Source organism: Melitaea cinxia, chromosome 19 (genome assembly GCF_905220565.1).
Source record: "Melitaea cinxia chromosome 19, ilMelCinx1.1, whole genome shotgun sequence".
Taxonomy (NCBI): Eukaryota; Metazoa; Arthropoda; class Insecta; order Lepidoptera; family Nymphalidae; genus Melitaea; species Melitaea cinxia.
Window position 1 is genome coordinate 12,911,960 of NC_059412.1, and position 18,498 is coordinate 12,930,457.

General features: G+C 36.1%; 1 protein-coding gene and 1 long non-coding RNA gene across 2 annotated transcripts; one reads left to right on the forward strand and one right to left on the reverse strand.

The window, feature by feature from the left end:
- The first annotated feature begins 307 nt into the window (after window positions 1-307).
- On the forward strand, window positions 308-1,968 carry LOC123662994. The gene is made up of 3 exons (XR_006744584.1): window positions 308-515; window positions 1,350-1,428; window positions 1,628-1,968. It is a non-coding gene; the product is annotated as an uncharacterized LOC123662994 (long non-coding RNA).
- Window positions 1,969-4,140: 2,172 nt separating this feature from the next.
- LOC123662776 lies at window positions 4,141-17,591 on the reverse strand. The gene is made up of 5 exons (XM_045597574.1): window positions 17,558-17,591; window positions 16,869-17,098; window positions 10,602-11,768; window positions 9,986-10,558; window positions 4,141-4,320 (listed from the first exon to the last, which is right to left on the reverse strand). The coding sequence occupies exons 1-5, from the start codon at window positions 17,589-17,591 to the stop codon at window positions 4,141-4,143; spliced, it is 2,184 nt and encodes a 727-aa protein (XP_045453530.1).
- Window positions 17,592-18,498: the final 907 nt, after the last annotated feature.

The following is an 18,498-nucleotide window of genomic DNA, read 5'->3' on the forward strand; positions in this document are numbered from 1 at the left end:
ACTAATCTAAACTAATTACAGAACTTTATAATTTTGTGATTAAACTCGAGGTATTGCTTAAAAGACATTTAGCAGTTGGCACTCGAGTGGTTTTGACTGATCTCGTACTGAGAGTACCTTACCTCGAAAACGCCAGTGCTCAGAGTAGAATATGGTCGCGATTTATGACGTCATATATTTCTCTAGGGTACTGCGACAGTATATTGGCAGGCCAGGCCATAACGGACGAATTTTTCTACAATGATAGCACTGTGCAGTGCTCGTAGTGCATATCGGAACATACCCATAACCTGTGTTCGTCTTCGTAATATGTACTCTATGGTATTGTGACTCTTTAATCTGTGACTAGTTGACTACAGCCAAAAAGCTTAAAGCTTCTTTACTTGTTAGTTGTTCTTGACTAAAGTGAAAGTGTGTCGTAGAGAAAAGTAAATGTGTAGTATCTACAACAAAATTTATTCGGAAACCAACACCAGAAAGAAAAAAAAAGAGAATAAAAATAGTGAATAGTAATCGTAAGTAAATAAAAGACACTTAGGCCTTTGTTATTTAAACTCATCAATCAAAGTGAAAAAATAGCTGATAACAGTACCGAATATTTTGGGTGATGTAATTTTATTGTAATCATCTCATTTTCATGATCGAAGTAGAGGATAAAAATGGCAACTTATTAATGAGAGATATTAAATTACTTTATTACACTCAAATGTCGGTTGCATGAATCACTGCTTTTAACATCATGCAGTTACTTATGTAGTAATATGTATGATGTGTGTTTGTATAATGATAAACATGACAGGCCCCCAGTCTTTAATTACCTCTTAACAACAATTTTATTTTTTTATTTATTTATTAAGAAAACCAACAGCGTTTCAGTTAATACATACCAAAAACAAATTACAAAAAAATAAGGCCAATAACAGGTTTCCCTTTATAATATTTATAAGTATAGTTACATTGTAGCATGACTAATGGGATGGCGCGCTTACAATAGTCACAGCTATGGATCGTTTGTTTTTACGTAAAGAATGTCAGCCATTTACATTTAGACAAAGCTTGTAATGTATTTTACAAGGACAAAGAGTATGTAAGAAAACAGGCCACTGACTTTTCATTCATAAAAAAAAAACCTTCATTAATCATAATTATAGAAAGTATGATTTATTTTTGTGTTACCCACACATTAGTGTATTGTGAACAATTATTTTAGAGATGCATTTTTGATCCCTGCTAGAATGATTAAGTTTTAATATGAAAGTAACAAAAAAAAAAAAAAAAAATTCATATATAATATGTGGAAAAAATGCATTGTTATTTGTAAAATGACATCTTACACTTATCTTTTCCAGGTAGTCGACTGTACAACAATTACGGTACCCAGTATTGTTCAAAAATAATAGCATGTTATTTAGAAAAAGATTGAGAAAGGTAGGTGGATGATTCATACATTATTTAAAGCTCTATCACAGATCATTACTTATGTATCCATCGAGTAGTCATTGAAGTAGTAACATCATTCTAAATTTTCAAGTGCTGAATACCTTCCTCATTTAAAAATAGTGAATTTGTGAGTGCTATTGAGATATCTATAACTTGTTTTCTGAAATTTAAAAACATACTTCCTCAGTAGTTCTGAAGATGCATGGAAACATCTATATCTCTCAAAGTTAGAAATCATCGGAAGATCAGAATATTAGATGAAGATGGAGAATAAATTTTATTCTATAACAATACTTGAGGAAATGTAAGTGAATTGTAAACAGCGAGTTATAATATAAAGCAGTGTGATCACGTGGACTTGATAAATATGGTGTTACAATTCCATTTAAAGGAGCCATCGGATATAAAACAGTTTTAGTATTGTTCAAATCACAATGTAAGTATCAAAACGAACTTCTTGGTTACCAACTAAATTGGTAACAATGTCTATGATTTGTAAAAGTTTTACAATAAATAATTTGCCCATTGTGTGCTTGGTTTACTTTAATACAACCTTAGATATAGTACTTCTTTAGAGCTTTGTTCAAAGTATGTTCGATTTATTTATTTATTCATAAAAACAATTTTATAGAGTTTTGCTCCAGACACAAGTAAGTTTACAAAAAATAACAAAATATGAGTTATGATATGATATACGACCAGTGAAAGACTTTTAAAAAGGAATTTTTTTATTTACTACAATTAATCATTTTATTTAACTTTATCAAAATGAGGCTAAGCGTAGACAATATAATATTAAAGAAAATTATTACATTAAAAGTATATCGAATGCGGTTTTACATTAATCTGTTGTTTAAGTTCGTCTGGTGTCAGCGGAATGCGCTTTGGTGTGTGTGACAAGAATATGTTGTGTTACTTGTCGATATAATTGAAGTCTGTTTTTCTTCGTTTGCCTGCAAACACAATTATTTCTATTGATCTGAGTCTAACGAATTACAGAGTATCATTGGAGATCTTGTTGCAAGGTTCTTCTATATATGCATACTCCTCGTTTCCAAGGGCAAGGTATTTGGATTTCAGGATAATTGTTAGATTTTGTTTATTTGGGATAGAATATATCATGTATTTAATCATAATTTTTTTTAAATTTGCTGTGGGTTACGGCATTGAAGAATATACCCACCCCCTTTCTTCCCGTGTGTGTCGTAAGAGGCGACTAAGGGATAATACAGTTCCACTACCACCTTGGGACTTAAAAAGACGACCGATGGCGGGATTACCATCCAACTGGCAATGAAATATACAGGCCGTAGATGGTCAGCAGCATTTTCGGTGCGACGAAGCCAGCCCTGCGGTCACCAACCCGCCTGCCCAGCGTGGTGACTATGGGCAACACACATGAGTTCACACCATCTTTGGCGTGAACTTGTGGAGGCTTATGTCCAGCAGTGGACTGTGATGGCTGAAATGATGATATAATCATAAATATTGTTTACAATGAATGGGATTTCTAGAATGTAAGGTAAAGAGTGCCATCTACTATACGCTTTTATTTTCTGTTTTATGAATATTTTCCATATTCACCTCCGCTACTGGTTTTAGTAAAGAAAATGTCTGTAAATTTTATAATTCCTATAACTAAATTATGCGAACTTATAATACTAGGGTGCATTATACCTATTTGTGAAAGTGACATAGCATCTTCTAGTTGCATTATTTGATAAGAGCTGTAAACTAAAACTTGTTTGTACATAAATTAATAAAAAGTGCAATTAATTTATTACCGTGTTCGCGTTTAGTGTAATATTTTGCAACATAGATGCTAATCTATTTTGATTTTCATTTATTTTAGTTAATTGAATAGAAAATTCATTTACAGTTTTTTTTTGCTAGGGAAAGAAATCACTGCTGGGAAGTTTGAATTTTAGAAATTGAGTTATGTATTTTCTTAATTTTATTTTCAAATGGTTTGCGTTTTCGTTATCAAGATTACCTGTAATTAATCTAACAACTGAGCCTAATCCATTTTTAATTCCACGCTTAACTCTATTTTTAGGTGCTATGAACAATAACTTTTTATCAAATAAATCTAAATTGTGTTCTATTTGATATCTATATGTTGAATGCAAATGTTCTGATACTTTGTTTATTCCAGCTGCTTTCGCACTTGCGTAAGCGTAAATAAGTAGTACTCGGTAATACGGCACCCATATTTATTATGGCCGGATTATCGAATTTGTATGGGCAGTAAAAGGTTTATACATAAAATGTAAAATTAATTCTACATATCATATATAGGTATCCGCAATAAAAGACTATACATATATGGTTTGGTCTTTTTATTTAAAAGTGGCGAAATTTTTTTATCATTATTATTTATGTTCAACATTTAAAACTTTTTCAGTTGTGGAAGTGGACGATGGCGCTTTGAAAAAAAAATTGTCAATTTTCGCTTGTTTTTTGCTACAGTATATATTTTTTTAATCATATTTTCTCTCTCATTTCTCATTTCTCTCATTTTCCTCTGCCTACCGGATACTGACATCTATGGATTTTAGGGCATCTTCAGCCTTCACCGAGGTATTCCTGGGACTAAAGAAGGTCATTTCAAATCATCTTGTTAAGAGCTAGAAGTAGCCTCATTTATTATTTCTTTATCTTTCTTCATATTACAGGTTAAAATTCTGAGCTTTCCACAAATCATTCATCGATATCTTGTTCAGGCACCTCTGTCTGATTATTTTGGAACAACATTTGCTTGAGTTCTGCAAGTGACAATTCACCCTCTGAATTCCACTCTTCTTCAGGATTTTGGTTCAGCGAAGACCATAACTTTTTCCACGATGATTGATTTAATATTTTAAGGTATGTTGTTCCACACTTCAGTTACATTAAAGACCGTATTTTTTAGGTTGATGTCCTTCAGGTTTTGGTAACATCATCATCTGGAATGACAGCATTCGTCAAGAGCTTCTTTTTTTACTAACATTTTATCATCTGTATTACATTCTGGTCCATCGGTTCAAGTAATGGTCTGCAATTAGGTGGCATAAAAAGAGTTTGAATGTTACCATCCCTAGATGATAACTCATTATTTGGTCCATGAACAGGTGCATTATCCAACAACAGCAGAGCTTTAGGTGGAAGATACTTGCTGCAAACCAGTCAATGAATAACTCTTTTGTTACCCACGCGTTGTTTTGATTTTTATATACAAGTAGGAGATTAACATTTTTGAACACTCTTGGATTCTTAGCTTTTTCAATGAATAGTAGCTTTAGCTTATGAGCGCCACTAGCATTTGCATAGGGCATCATAGTAGAGTGTAATAGTGAAGAAACCACTTATACAATCCATCATAAGCAAGCATCAAAGAGGATACTCTCCAACCTTAATTGTCTGTCTTGAACTTGTCCCGGAGTCAGCAGTGTTTGCGAAGTTTTCGATCTTCTCACGATTCTTTTTTATATCGTAAATTGCTGCATGGTCTACATCATATTCACTAGCTAACTTCATCTAATTTTTTGTCCGCCATTTTGTCAAGCAACGCTGCGATACACGAAAAAGAACAACAATCACGTGGCCTCGCTGTCAAGACCCGGACTGCCGAGCGCGAGCTAAATTACACCAACAATTCAACCGCTCTGTAATTCTGCTCTGTTATCCGTGTAATCCTGTAATACTTCTTGATATTGTATTTGTTTCGGGTTTCGTCTAGGAGGCTTCTTAATTGCTACAATGATAATGGACGGGTAAAAGAATGTTGATCTTTCGATTCCTTGATTTCATTTTTAATGTCACTCATACTTGTTTTTCGGATCTGTTATCTAATGTTTTCTTTTTGTTTTCGAAGAGTTTTTTTCCGGCTTTTTCTTCTTCCAATGAAAAATTGATATCGGTATCATCCTTATAGTCAAATAAATCAATGGTATGTTTTTTTTCCACAATAAGATCTATTTGATTCAAATGTGACTGTGAAGGTTGGACTGGAGTTTTGTTTGAGTGGACTCGTTTTATTATATATAATAAGGTACCTGCGGCAAATAAGGCCCACCTAACTTTAAAACTAAAAAACTCCAAAAATATTTTAAAATATTAAAAATAAATGGGTTCAGGAAAAAGTTTTTTTATTGAGGATGAGAATAAAAGATAAAGAGTAATATAGAAATCAGCATGGAAAGAAATATAACCATTTTTAAAAACTCTTGCCATGGGCTTTATTAAAATACCATTGTAAATTAAGGCCCAATATTAAAAGTTTCCTTTTTTATAAAATTATCAACAAAACAAAGTATTTGACATTTTCAGCTAATCATTCCAAGAATTTTTTTTAACATTAACTTAAGAGATTTTGACAATGGGCTTTTTTAACTCCTAGGGTTACCCCCTAGGAGTTAAAACTCCACTTAACTTAAGCCACTTTTTAAGTTATCACAAAATTTCTTATGACTTAAATAACATATTCTAAATCAAACTTGCAATTAGGAGCTTCGGAACTATATTCATTTAGAAATATTGTACTTTAATGATTAAGAACTTACGAGTAAACAAACAAAAAAAAAACATTTAAAAAATAGGTACTAATTTACTTAATGATAACGAAATAATTTCTTATCAATTTTGGTCAATCCTAGGCATTTTTCGTGGTACCATATGTGACATTTAACACATTGTCGCATATCCGACACACGATCTTCTTTGCAAGCGCGGCAAAACCAAGATTCTTCTATGAATTCCAGAAATAATTCGGTTGTCATGACTTTCGGTGACATTTTTATGAAACTGCCAGTTGGTTAATTGTCACTAAATTTAGGCTTCCGTCTCTGCCCTTTAAATATTATCATTGGTGAAATAAGAGTCCCGACAGCATTGACCCACATAGCGATTGATACATTTTCAGCATGCTCTGGTGCAATTAAATGTACTCGTCGAGCTCCTTTTTGCGCCAAAACAGTCTGTTGATTATGAACAGTCATCCGGCATCCCTTTTCGTCTACGTTGTAAAGTTTTTCCGGGTGTGTTAATATGTACATCCAGTTCGTCATATAATTTTTTAACTTCTTCAAATTGTTGGCTTGCGATTGGTCTGTTCAATTTTTATGCCCTGGGTAGATTCATGAACTGTGCCTTTCTTTTTGAAATTTCTGGATGCCGCTTCAAAAACATCTTCAGCCAATCTTTGCCAGCAAGGCCAACGTGTTTGTTGAAGTTATGTTTTAGCCCATATTTGTCGCAAAACATGAATGCTTGTCTACAAATAAGCTTAGGGATTAGTTGCAACACAACGTTTGCAAATCTTATGATTCTCAATTCCTGAGCTTCATTTATCATTGAAATGCGTTCTAAGCGTCTTATTATATTTCCACTTTTCAAGTGGATCCTCAGCGTACATCTAGGAATATTATATTGGTCTGCAACACGACACTGCGTCAACAGCCCTCGTTCTACAACTGCCATAGCAGAACGCAAATTTTCATGCATCCACTGAGCCCGTCGTGGAGGCATATCTATTAAATCTGTGAGTAGAAAAAATATGTTGAGTTAGATAAGAAAGATAGGGCAATAAGGCCCATGACCTACTCCAGTGGGCCTTATTAGCCGTTTAGCATTATTTTATAAAACCATCAATTTAGGACAAAAAAGCTCTTACTTTGGATTAAAACCATTGAAATTATATACTCTTATATCTCAAGTTTAATAAAATTATCTTACGTTATTAATTAATAGAAATTCAATCAAAATACTTACATTTATTTGTCACCAATAATTATAAATCCGAGTTCTGTAGCGTAGCCCGTCACAAATCGTTTGCTACTGACGAGATAGCAGCGTGAACCGGCCGCAAGCTAATGTCGCGGTATACCTTCTCGGTCTTATGCATGTGTGAGGTAAGTTTGAATCGGAATAGAAGTATTTTAGCGCGAGTTTTCAAATGTGGGCCTTATTAACACCTCGGGCCTTATATGCCGCAGGTACCTTATTATATTCCTTTGGAGAAATAATTATTTTATTGACATTGAGGTTCTGAAATATCTTCTATAATAGTATTTTCATTTCGTTTTCTTGTGTTATCGTTAAGGTTTTTGGTGGCAGTTGAAGTGTGATTGATTACTTTGAAAGTAATTTTCAGCTAAATGTCCGTTAGTATTAAAAGTATAACATTTAATTGATTCATTTGATATATAGATCCAGTTGATCGTGTCTTCAAAATAGATTTGTAGTGAATCAGGAAGTCTTATTTCGTCCTCATGAGACGCATATAACTAACTTCTAAAATTCGTAATGTGAGAAAAACCAGCATCAAGAATTCCAACTTCCATAAAAGTAACTTAAAAGTAACTGAAAATTTTTCATTCATGTCGTTGAATTTTTCTATTAATACTTCGTATGGAATAATAGGGCAAAAATTTGACAAATAATACGTTTATTCCTTGATATTAATGGTCGAATGTCCAAAATATGGTCGTTGATTTTAATTTTTTAGTAACATCTACAAGTTCATTAACAGTTTCTTTAGAACCCAAGTAGACAATATATTCTTAATTTAGCAATGCGGGAGATAAAGCGAATTGTCGATGGTTTCGTGACAGTCGACAGTGAAGCTAAGGCTATGTTCCGATATGCACTGCAACCACTGTACAGTGTGACGTCAATTTAGCTATACTGGTTACTATTTAAAACGGAACGCAATCCCGTATACTGTCAGCCGCATTTTTTGACGCAGCATTCAAATTTCAAATAAGTATATTAAACTGTTTTTGGAGTGCTATCATATTTATTAAAAATATTTTAAATAATATTAATTGTAAATTGAATATATAATATAATAAAAATAAGTAGTTTTTCATTAAAAAGAATATGTTTTTCATTACTCAACTTATTTAACTTTGTGTATAAGTTAATACACAGAGGTTATGTAGTGTAAAATTTAGGAGTTTTTTTTTAATATGCAATGGCAAATTTACCTATCTTTACACGATCAAAAATTTCCTGCGTCACTTTCAGCTCGTATTGAACGTTTTTAATACAGTCTAATATGGTTAATTTTTGCAATTCTCCCATTGTTTTATTTACTAATCTAAACTAATTACAGAACTTTATAATTTTGTGATTAAACTGAAGGTATTGCTTGAAAGATGTTTGTCAGTTGGCACTCGGGTGATTTTGACTGATCACGTGATCAAAGTACTGCCTTAACTACTACCTTACCTCGAAAACGCCAGTGCTCACAGTAGAATATGGCGGCGATTTATGACGTCATATATTTCCCTAGGGTACAGCGACAGTATACTGGCAGTCCGTGTGGAATGGAAAGCATTACGACATTATTTGCTTTAGCCACTTCCCAAAATTCTAAAGTACAATGGCTGTTGTGGTTGTCCATAATCAGCAGAATAGGTTGTTCAGCAGTGGGTTTTGAGTGCGCAATGAAATGTCGCAGCCATTTAATGAATATACTCTCATTTGTCCAACCGTTATGAGAAAATGTATAAGCAGCCCCTGGTGGGACCGTCTTTTTCTAGTTGCGGTGAGTGAAGTTGTCGAGGGAAAATAAAAAGAGGTGGGATGAAGGACCCGGAAGCACTCATAGCACAGATAACTGTGACGTTTTTACCTCTTTCCCATGACGTGACTGATCCAACTCATTTTAGTCGTTTAGGCGCTATAATTTTTTCTGTTTCCTGGACCGTTGTTACGCCAGTCTCATCCATATTAAAAATACAAGATGGCGGAAAGTGGTGTTTGCTCATGACAATTTCTAGGTTTTCAAAGGATCGATCCACTTCGACTTTATTAAATCCAAGTATTCTATTGATGCTTGTCGCTTCTGGCTTTCTAAGACTTAGATTAGGATGTCGTTGGAAAAAGCCAGTTACAAAGTCTCTGCCGCAGACTCTCTTGACTTCGTTAAATCGATCTGCGACACCAAATTTTTCAGTCATGGCGTAGCATGTGTTACAAAACTGACCCCTCGTCAGTCTGTAAAAGGAGAATGGTCATCTGTGACCCAGGCCCGGCGCAAAAGTTAACTATCACGGATTTTTTGTTATATTAAGTGTACCAATAATAAAGTGTCAGTTTATTCGATATCGATGGCTAACATTGTAATACTACTGTGGGCAAAAAATAGTAAGACTTTGTTCATAATTTTAAAATTCTTTATTTATTCTGCCAAATCTATTTCGTCCCCCTCAAAGTAATCCCCCCCGGCCGCAATACACTTATGCCAACGTTTTTTCCAATCCTCGTAACAGTTGTTGAAGTCGATTTCCGGAATAGCCTCTTACAGACTCTCTTGTATTACCAAGACTCTAGTGTTAATCGTATACGTAAGAATTCTAGGTTATAAGACAATAGTGTTATCCAATAAAAACTCTGAACTGTGCTCGTGATTTTTTAATAAATGATAGGTAATAAATGACAGCTACATATTAAAACTTAAAACTTAGTTTTCTAAATCTAATAATACAGTTGCCATACCCAGTGCGGGATGGTAAAAGTCGTCCTGGTGTCTAGCCCACCCCAGGTAATAAATGACACTCACCACATGAGCGCAACTACCCAATGTTCTTTTACCGTGATAGCAAGAACAGTAGTACTCGCTAATAGCATTTCTACCCTCAATCTCGGGGTTGTATAAAACATAAGTATAATAAGTTTTCGTAGTGACGTGGCGAGAATTGATCCTGCACCTAATGAGGACATGATTGTTAATAATCGCCTCCGGGTGCCTGTATAACTCCATCTCATAAACCTCAGTTGCTTTCAAATGTTCGCTGCAGTAGGAACGCGCTACCTTAACGTGGTATGTACCAATCGCGAACAGAATGAGGTCTTCTATCGTCAGCCGCGGGAAATCTGCCACCTGTGGGTTGTCAGCCGCCATTCTTTGGAACGTCGCTCTTTGCCGGTTTATATTGAACCTTTCCACATACTCAGCCAATAAATTGGGTCTTTCAATATTTTCATCTATTATGTTAATAAAATCCGATAGGTATGGACTGTCCAAATAAGGCTCTTGGAAGCAGTTGATCAGTGCTGCAGCAATTCGGAAGTCATCAAAGATACATATGTGGTACATTTTTATTGAAAACTCGATTTCTAAACAGCTTGAAATCTCGCTTAAACCGCCCGTTAATTGCCTCCACAACCCATCTCACCATGGTTATTTTTCTAGACTTGTTTGCTTGTTCTCTCCTCAATTGATTTTCGTGTCTTAGTTTAGTGGGGGGCATATAAACATCATAGCCGTAAGTTTCCATCAATGGAATTGAATCGCGAAAACCCTTGTCTAAAATAAATACGTCTCCTTCCACAAAGAAATAGTGAAATGCTCCATCTTCTATTGGTTCGTCGTGATTTTCTAATATTTGTGTCATAATCTCAGCGTCTGTCGTTCTAGCGGGATAGGGACCCGTAACATCGAGGATGTAACCATCAGCACACACAATCAGAAAGGGCTTCACTAGGTTACGATATTTGTGCAAGCTGTAAGTGCGGCGTTGAAATAAAAAATTGGAGCTTTTTTCGATGAAGATGTAGGTACCATCACAAATCATAATTGCCTTGGGCGACTCTTCATTTCCAAACAGATAGTTCGGCAAAACTCGGTTGTGTTGTATCACTTGCTCTCTGCTTATGTGGTCCAATCCTAGATGTGATGGCACAAAATCTGTGAGAAGACAATGTCTAACTCGAAGTATTTTTCTGTCAACAGTTCGCCTTGACAAGTTAAATATTGATGCGATTCTGTTATTCGGCTCACCCGTTCTGAGTTTACATAAATAGACAGCTAAGTCTTGGCGTGGAGTATTAGACGATCGATGGAGGGTCGGAACCTCATCTAGCAATCTATTGAAGGTTTCTCTGGTTTGTCCAGTCCAAAAACGTATATCTTCTTCAGATATTTCGTTCAGGTTTTCAAAATCCAAATAAGACCTTTGTTCCAAAGCTAAAGTGTACATATTAATAATGTCAGCAACATAATTTGCATTCAACCCGGTTAGTCGATTCGTCACATTCTGTGGAATATCTTCTAACGGCGTGTGCAGCAGGTGTCGTTGGCAAATACGAGCAAGATTGGGTATATAAAAGTGATAATAGCTCAGAAGATGCACCTTTATCGAGTTAGGTATTTGCCGAAGGTGGGTATCATGGCAGTCGTCGAACATGCATCGCCGAGCCGTATTAGCAGCTCGCGTTATTCCCTCAACATTTACCACTCCAACAGCAGGCGCAGCAGGAGCGTGTAAGGCTGCTTGATTAGTGTCGGAGTCAATCCTGTGCCAACATGCGTGGCAAACCGACCTCGTGCCATCGAAAGGGACCTGTAAACAAGAAAACATTAAAATGTTCCTTGCCAAATAAATGACAGGTACTTATTGCATATATACAGCCATTTAATACGTTTTGACATTTATTTTATCCTTACAGAGTTATAGACTAAAGAGCTTCTGGGCCCTATTTTTTCAAGCTACAAGCTACAATTCTACAAGTAAAAACTGCCAAAATCGATTAAAAGAAACAATCAGAGGCCGCGATTGCAGCGATGTTACCAGTATTTTACTTGTAAAATTGTAACTTGTTACTTCGAAAAATAGGGTCCTGATAGTTCTTTTTCAATCATTACCTATTCGTAAAACAATAAAAGATATGCAGGGTGAAACCGATAAGTGATCTGATTCGATTATTTCTAAACTATACAAGATATCGGAAAACTGATTACTGATCCTGAAAGTGCTTCACAAGCTCTATCAAATGGTTATCAATAATGATTTATGAAATAAACTGGATCTATCCGGAAAATCTCGTGAAGCACTTTCAGGATCAGTGATCAGTTTTCCGATATCTTGTATAGTTTAGAAATAATCGAATCAGATCACTTATCGTTTCCAATATTACTTCTTATTTATACACATATTATATGTATTACTGAGCTTGTTGTTAATATCCCGCGACGGGAGTGAAGCGAGCCCCGAACATCCCGTCTGGTCACAATTTAACGCCATTATCCATTTTTACGTTATATAACTAGGTAATATAAATGAAAAACGATGGCATGGAAAATGATGCCACTTTTTTTAGTGATTGTGCAAAACGAAAGTGATATCTCTGTTAAAAATAATGTTAAATGGATGCTACACCATGCCGATCCTTTTTGAGGTTATAAAATAAATAAAAAAACCGGCAGCATTAGTTTGCTCTCGGTGCCTCCTTAATTAAACTACATTTAATACTTCTACTAATATAAGGCAGACGTAAACGTTTATAATAAACTTAATATATATTAAAAGGTACTTACTTCACCATCTATGGCGCGTAACATATTTTCCACAAAAGCTCGTCGGGTTTCCAACAAGCGTTCAGTAAGAACATGTCCGCGACGACGACGTAGTGTACGCTCACAGACAACACAAACATTGTCTGCCATATCAGCAATCCAGAAACACAAAACAATCAATAATCCAGAAACACAAAACGCACAGATTTCAACTCCAAGAAAGTAAGCGAGGTAATGCGCAAGTGCTCAGGAGTGAGCGCGTGCCAACCGTGAAATCACTCTTCTCGCTCTTCTCAAAGAATTGCGAAAGAGATAGGATAATGCGCACCCCCCTTACCCCGCAGGCGTGCGAGGCGTGGGTTTCGGCGGCGGGGGGAGGTGCGCCCACCCGCGCCACCTCATACCCCCAATGCAATCATATCGCGCGCGTACTGTACATAATAATAGGAAAGAAAAAAGAAAAATTTTAGATGGCTGAGATGAGAGGATTGTTATATGTTGACTTTAATAACTTCATGCCTTTTTGTTTGTTTTCACATGACAAGTAACATAATAAACAGTTTTGTTTTTAAAAAAATGGTTTAATAAAATATTTTTCTTTAATAAATCACACAGCAATATCACAATGTTAGCCACTAATATCGGATATAACAAATATTGATAATTGTTACACTCAATATCGCAATGTTAGCCACTAATATCGGATATAATAAATATTGATAATTGTTACACTCAATATCACAATAAACCTGCCGGCCTAGCATGCATACAACGAGATATCTCTTGACGAGAGAGAGAGATAATGTCTACATCGAGTATTTTCTCGATTACCCTAACATGCGCACTACGAGAGACAAAATTCTCTTCCGAAGACTTCGCCTTGTCGAGTAGAGAAACATTATCAACCATAATCACAACTGAATATCATTCTTATTTCTTATGTCGTAAAGTTGAATTTACAAGGTTATTGACCAATTTCAAACGAGTGACACATGTTTTATTTAACAATGTTCTCGGCCTTTTGGCTAAGATAAAAAGTGTATATCTAATTTAAAAAATCTAATATGGAAAATAAAACGGCGTAAGTAAATGAATTTAATTATATATGTAAAACAATATGCTCGGGTTGTGCTTTATATCTTGTCGCACATTAGATAATTGTAATTCTATCACGCATTGTTTGTTTGTTTTTTTTTTTTTTTTTTTAATTTTTAAAATTTAGATAATTGTAATTCTATCACGCATTGTTTGTTTGTTTTTTTTTTTTTTTTTTTAATTTTTAAAATTTTTTGAATTTTTGAATTTTTTTTTTTTGATTATTGATTTTACTTTTATTCTATTTAATTTTATTTTTAGTTATTGATTTTTTTAATATAATTTTGTTTTGTTTTTTATTCTGAATATTGTCTTGTCTTGTTGTACTAACCCAATATGGACTTATACTTTGGTCTGAAATAAAGTATTATTATTATTATTATTATTAAAATTAAAATAGGCACCCGGTTTTATTTATTTTTTATTTATCGTCTTTCTCGTCGATAATATTGAAGACGAGAAGTTTCTCTTCCTAAAACGACAAAATTCGACAAAATTACGATGTCATGTTAGCTTCCGTAGAGATAAATATCACAGATCACTAAAATTTAATGATTATCTCTTCTTGACGTAACGAGAAGAGTATCGCGTGCACGCATGTTAGCTACTGTAGACATAGAGAGATAATACGAGAAAAGGGGTAGACAAAATTTTGTCGTGGCGCGCATGCTAGGCCGGCTGAGATATGTTTCTTTCGCGCCGGGGCTGGGTTTTTTTTCCATAGGTCGTGACCCTTCTCCTTTATTTGACATCTTACGAAGATGATCAGCCCGAATGGCAAAGCTAACAATGTGTACTTCAATTTAATTCAAGTTGTATTTGCAAACAACATTAAATTAAAAAAAATACTTGCGGTCAAAATGAAAATGTAGGGGTGTGCGATTTCTTTGCTCTCGAGTGTACATCTCAATACTTATTTGTAGCAAAGGCGCGTTATTACGCGCTTTTCTTCCTCATTCGGATCGATTCTAATCTTATTTAAATTACCGCATAATATTTTATTTGTATTTGGATTAATTTCCAATGAATTTAAGATACATCTTTTAATATCTATTTTTAAAGGGTCTAATCGAAACTTGACAATGTTGGATATGGTTTTTCTTTTTGAATTTAAATCAAGTAACTGAGGTTCTACATTTATCATCTTTTTTATATACAATTAGGTTGGCAAACAAGCGTACGGCTCAACTGATGGTAAGCGATTACCGTAGCTTATAGACGCCTGCAACACCAGAAGCACTACAAGTGCGTTGCCGTTAACATAAATTCTAATTTTGAATTGAATTGAATTTATTTCATTCCAGTTTAAATATACTGTCGGTCACTGGCTTGAGAATACTGATGCACCGATCTAACATGTACCAGAACGCTTTGTCTAAAAGTGTAGATTTCATATCTGCAGTTGGTTGTGTGTCTTCGTTGACGGCTAAAGTTTGTATAGTGCGTTCAATGAGCCGAGATACCAAACGCAAATAAACCAAATGCGAAGTCATTCAGTCACCTACGCAGGGTTTTGTTACCTTCTTTACTTACTCAAATTTTTAAAATGTAAAATACCTATATTTATATTTCGATAATTACTTAATTAAATATAATTAATTAAATATAATTAATTATGTAATTATATAAGATTTGATACATTTAAAGTTTAAGTTTAATTTTAAGTTTAGGATTTTAGGAACAAATGAAATATTATTGATTATTATTATTAAAATATTTGTTATATATTAAAAATCAGAATTTACAGAATCCGTTGATTCTGAATCAGAATCTGTAAGATTTATTATAAGTTTTTTTTTGTTAAATTATCAACTATATTAGTTTTAACCTAGTTGGCTAAACTTTTCTTTTTTTTCAATGTGGTCTACACATTTCCGCCATTTTTCAGATGTGATTTGTTCAATAGCTTCATTCAATAACTTTTTTACTCTGTTAAATTCAAATGTTGTGTTATTTTTAGCAACATACATATAAGTACTTTAAATCGGCCCAAAAAATTGATTTAACTCACAATGGAAGGAGGTGGTAGCCTCAATATTTCTTTTCCGTGTTGCTTGGCTAATTCGTCTACAGGATACTTTTTATACAAGATTTTCACTTGTTTAACTTTACTTTAAAGCTCTAACTTTATATCGTTTTCACTAAAACTGATATTTTTATTATTTCTCTGTTTTTAATATATTTAAGTTTTAAATGTTTTAATATTTTATAAAATGTTGTTCTTCTAAAATTAGTAGAATACTATAATATTGCACTTTTTTATTGAATAGAGAAGACTTATAACTATTCATTGTCCTCTTTTTAGGGATACATTTATTTACTCCTTTTGCCTTGGCTATATATAGTCTTATTACGAGTATCTAAGTTAAAAGTGTACATTTTAGATCGTAAATCTACAAATTCTTTCATGATTTCACTATTATTTTCATCTTTGAAAACCCCAATTTCTTTTTATTTAATTTTGGATATTAAAAAATATTATGTATCATAATCGGAGGTATCAAAGTATGAGGAAAGGAAGGTCAGGTTATATTAGGCTATCCGTATATTAAATTATAGGATATATTAAACTATCCGTATCTGTATACAATATTTTGATTTTATCAAACTTTTTAAACATATAGTTATAATGAAAATCAGACAATATTTTTTTTTTTAATATCTAAATACAAAACCCTAAATAAATTGTTTTTTATTTTTTTATTTTTATGTATTAACTTAGTCTTTCGAACTGAACCGCAACTAGGTCTTTCGAAAATATTCAAAGACTATGAAATTGTAGTTTATCGATTAGATCTTGTACATTTAAAGCTTTACTCTGGTTCTCTCAGTGTGTTACGTTAACCCTGTTTTCAATATTTTTCATAGTCTTGCCGAAGACTGAGTTTCGGAGTTGAACTTTATCGCGGGACAACCTGTATGGCTGAGAAATTCTTTTCCTTTCATTAAAAGCTATTGCAGTTGCATGACATCTAGTTTGATAAGAAATTTTTAACGCAAAATTTATTCTTTTTCCATCAACCAACTTAGCCACCTGACTGTATAGCTGTACTTTGACGGCTTCCGTGCCGAGGACCTCTCGCAATTTTGAGGCGAGAAGGTCTGCTTTCTCGCCTTTCGCCGCTCCAGGGACCTCAAGGATCCGGGAACCCGTCGCGCCCGTTCGGATCTTGAGCGTTTCGATTCCCAGATCCTTCAAGTCTATCTTTCTGCGGGTCTCTGCGATTATAGAGGCGTACGTGACGCCTCTGTCCTTCGCCTCCGGCTGCAGCGTTATGGAAACTGCCGCCGAAGACGTCGCCCGTAACTTCTTTTTCGGCTTCACTTCTTTCGAAGCAGCCGTAGCCGCAGCCTTGCCTGGCTTCCTGGCCTTCCGTCCGAGGACGGTAGACCAGGTCTACCGCGCGGCTGGAGTTGCGGGCGCCGGTTTTGCAGCCGCCGGAGTCTCGACCGCTTGCGTGGTCTTGCCCTTCTATTTCCGCCGTCGTTTTTCCTTCCCCCTCTTCGGAGCCGGATTCGCTGGCGTGGTCAACGTCGTGACCGCCGCCTGGTCAGCCGGCTCGGAAGCTGGGGCTTGTCTCTCTTCCCTCGCGTCCAGAGCGACACGCTTCGCTTTGGCCGGCAAGAGCCGGTCGCTCAACGCTTCGATCTTGGCGTCGATCGAGGCGTTGAGCACGTCGCTCAGCTTGGACGCAAGAGAGCGTTCGCGCTCCTCTCAATCGTCGGGACGCTGGGGTTTACGCGCCGCAGCTTGCGACAGCATAAATATCTCCATTTTCTGTTCTAGAGCGGCGATTTGCTCCTCCACTCCTCCTTCTCTTTACGGATGTCGGCCACCAACGCTTTGAGGTGGACGACCTCGTCAGTCGCGTTGCGACTGGCGAGTTCCTCCACGACCTCCTTCATGCCTTTTTGGATCTGCTTAAGGGCCTTGACATAGGTACCCTTAAGGTTTCTCGAGCTTCCGGTTACCTTTTGCAAAAGCTCAAGGTAACCTTCCGCTCGAGAAAGCGCGTCTCCGTGGGGGGCCGTCGTCGAGGCCCTTTCGGCGTCGTCGCTGAGTGACATGTCCGACTGACGCGAGCTTGTCATGGTTTGGACCGCCCGCGTCATGTCGGCCAACTCACTCTCCGCCTGGATTTTTAATTCTCGCTCCTTCTCCTCGTTGAGGCGACGTTTGGCTTCGGCCAGTCCGACATATTGGCCGGTTGTAGCCGGTCGACCTCGGCCCCTGCCAGGCGTCGTCCTTTTCCGCTCTTTTTCATCTTCAGAGGAATCCGGAGACAGGATCCTCTTTCTGAACTTAGATTTTCGGCGGCAGGACGATCCCAACGACATATTGTCGTCGGAATCTGATCCCGCCCCCCAAAACCTCCCGTCGACCGAGGAGACAGAGCCGACGCTGTCCACACGAGTGAGGACAACTCGCGGCTGCCTCGTCTCGTCTGTAACTCCGATAATAACTCTGCCCTTCTCGGGCCCAACGTCTTCACCGCCCTTCTCGGGGCTTACATCATCACCGCCCTTCTCGGGCCTCTCACTGTGTACACCGGTAAGATCGGAAACACCAACACGTTTTTTGCCCTCCCCAGAATCGATCGGGCAGCGTGCCGAAGCACGGAGGGATTCTCCGACGCCGGAGGCGCCGGTACCCTCCTGGGGTAGTTCCGTTTTGTTATAAG